Genomic DNA, 1,155 nt, shown 5'->3' on the forward strand with positions numbered 1-1,155 from the left:
AGGCACCACACCCAGGCTCGCTAGCTCATCACCTAGGGCTCTTGCTGCTCTTCTCCGCAGCGGCAGCTGCAGCAGCTGCAGCAGACAAGAGGTGTGCCTGTACCCTAGAGATATGCTGGCTATATTGTTTCACGTTCACAAAAGGCCAGCAGCAGCAGCAGCAGCTGCTGCTGCTGCTGCTGCTGCAGGAGATTTGGATGCTGCTGCTGCTGCTGAGGCAGAGGAAGAAGAGGAGCTCTGCTGGGCAGCAGCAGCAGAGTTGCTGCTGCTGTCGCAGCGCGTGCGCCTAGAGCTGCCGCTGCTGCAGCAGCACGTGCTGCGTTTCAAGTATGGATTGTCTGCGGATGAAGACACAGCAGATGCAGCAGCAGCAACAACAACAACAGCGGCAGGTGCAGCAGCAGCAGCAGCAGCAGCAGCTAGATCCGAGCTGCTGCTCCCCAACTTCCTCATACAAGCCAAGCTGCTGGCTATGCTGCCTGTGTCTCCCGACCGGCTGCTGCTGCTGCCGCTGGAGACGCAGCAGCTGCTACACGAGGCCCTTCTTGGTGCCGCTTGCACCAGCAGCAGCAGCAGCAGCAGCAGCAGCAGCAGCAGCAGCAGCAAGAGTTGCTGTGCAGCAGCAGACGATGCTTGTCTTGAGGAAGCTCTAAGAGAGGGGCGCAGCAGGTCCTGGGGCCCCTTCACCATTTACCCAATAACGTTGCAGCCTTTGCAGCTACAGGAGACAGCAAAACCACCAGCAGCAGCAACAGCAGCAGCAGCAGCAGCAGCAGCAGCAGCAGAGGAAGAGGAAGAGCCGCTGCTGCGGAGGGGGCTGCCCCCACCCCTGCCTGTGGTGACGCTGCAGCCGCGGGGGTTTGCTGCTTCCAGCCGGACCTTCTTTGCTGATTTTTTTGATGGGCGGAGCTCGAGGCCCTGCGACCTGCGGGCCCTGTCGCAGCAGCAGCAGCAGCAGCAGCAGCAGCAGCAGCAGCAGCAGCAGCAGCACAGTCCAAAACAAAGACATCTGCATGCAGCGCTTCTTAGCCATATCGCTGCTGTTGCTGCAGCAAAGGCAGAAGCAGCAAGCAACAATAAGGATACTGCTGCTGCTGCTCATGCTGAAGCCCTCACAATCGGCACACGCAGCGAATTCTTGCCTCGCGGGCTGCT

At 60.1% G+C, this 1,155-nt stretch overlaps 1 protein-coding gene across 1 annotated transcript in view; it reads left to right on the forward strand.

Annotated features, from left to right (window-relative positions):
• EMH_0041640 (uncharacterized protein) overlaps nt 1-1,155 on the forward strand; it is a gene marked incomplete at both ends in the record, with an annotated part of 7,866 nt that overhangs the window by 3,604 nt on the left and 3,107 nt on the right. Inside the window, one exon of the mRNA XM_013495645.1 lies at nt 1-992. Coding sequence (XP_013351099.1) covers nt 1-992 — 992 coding nt within the window. The remainder of the gene's footprint in view (nt 993-1,155) is intronic.

Source organism: Eimeria mitis, genomic scaffold (assembly GCF_000499745.2).
Source record: "Eimeria mitis Houghton genomic scaffold, Emh_scaff1679, whole genome shotgun sequence".
Classification (NCBI taxonomy): Eukaryota; Apicomplexa; class Conoidasida; order Eucoccidiorida; family Eimeriidae; genus Eimeria; species Eimeria mitis.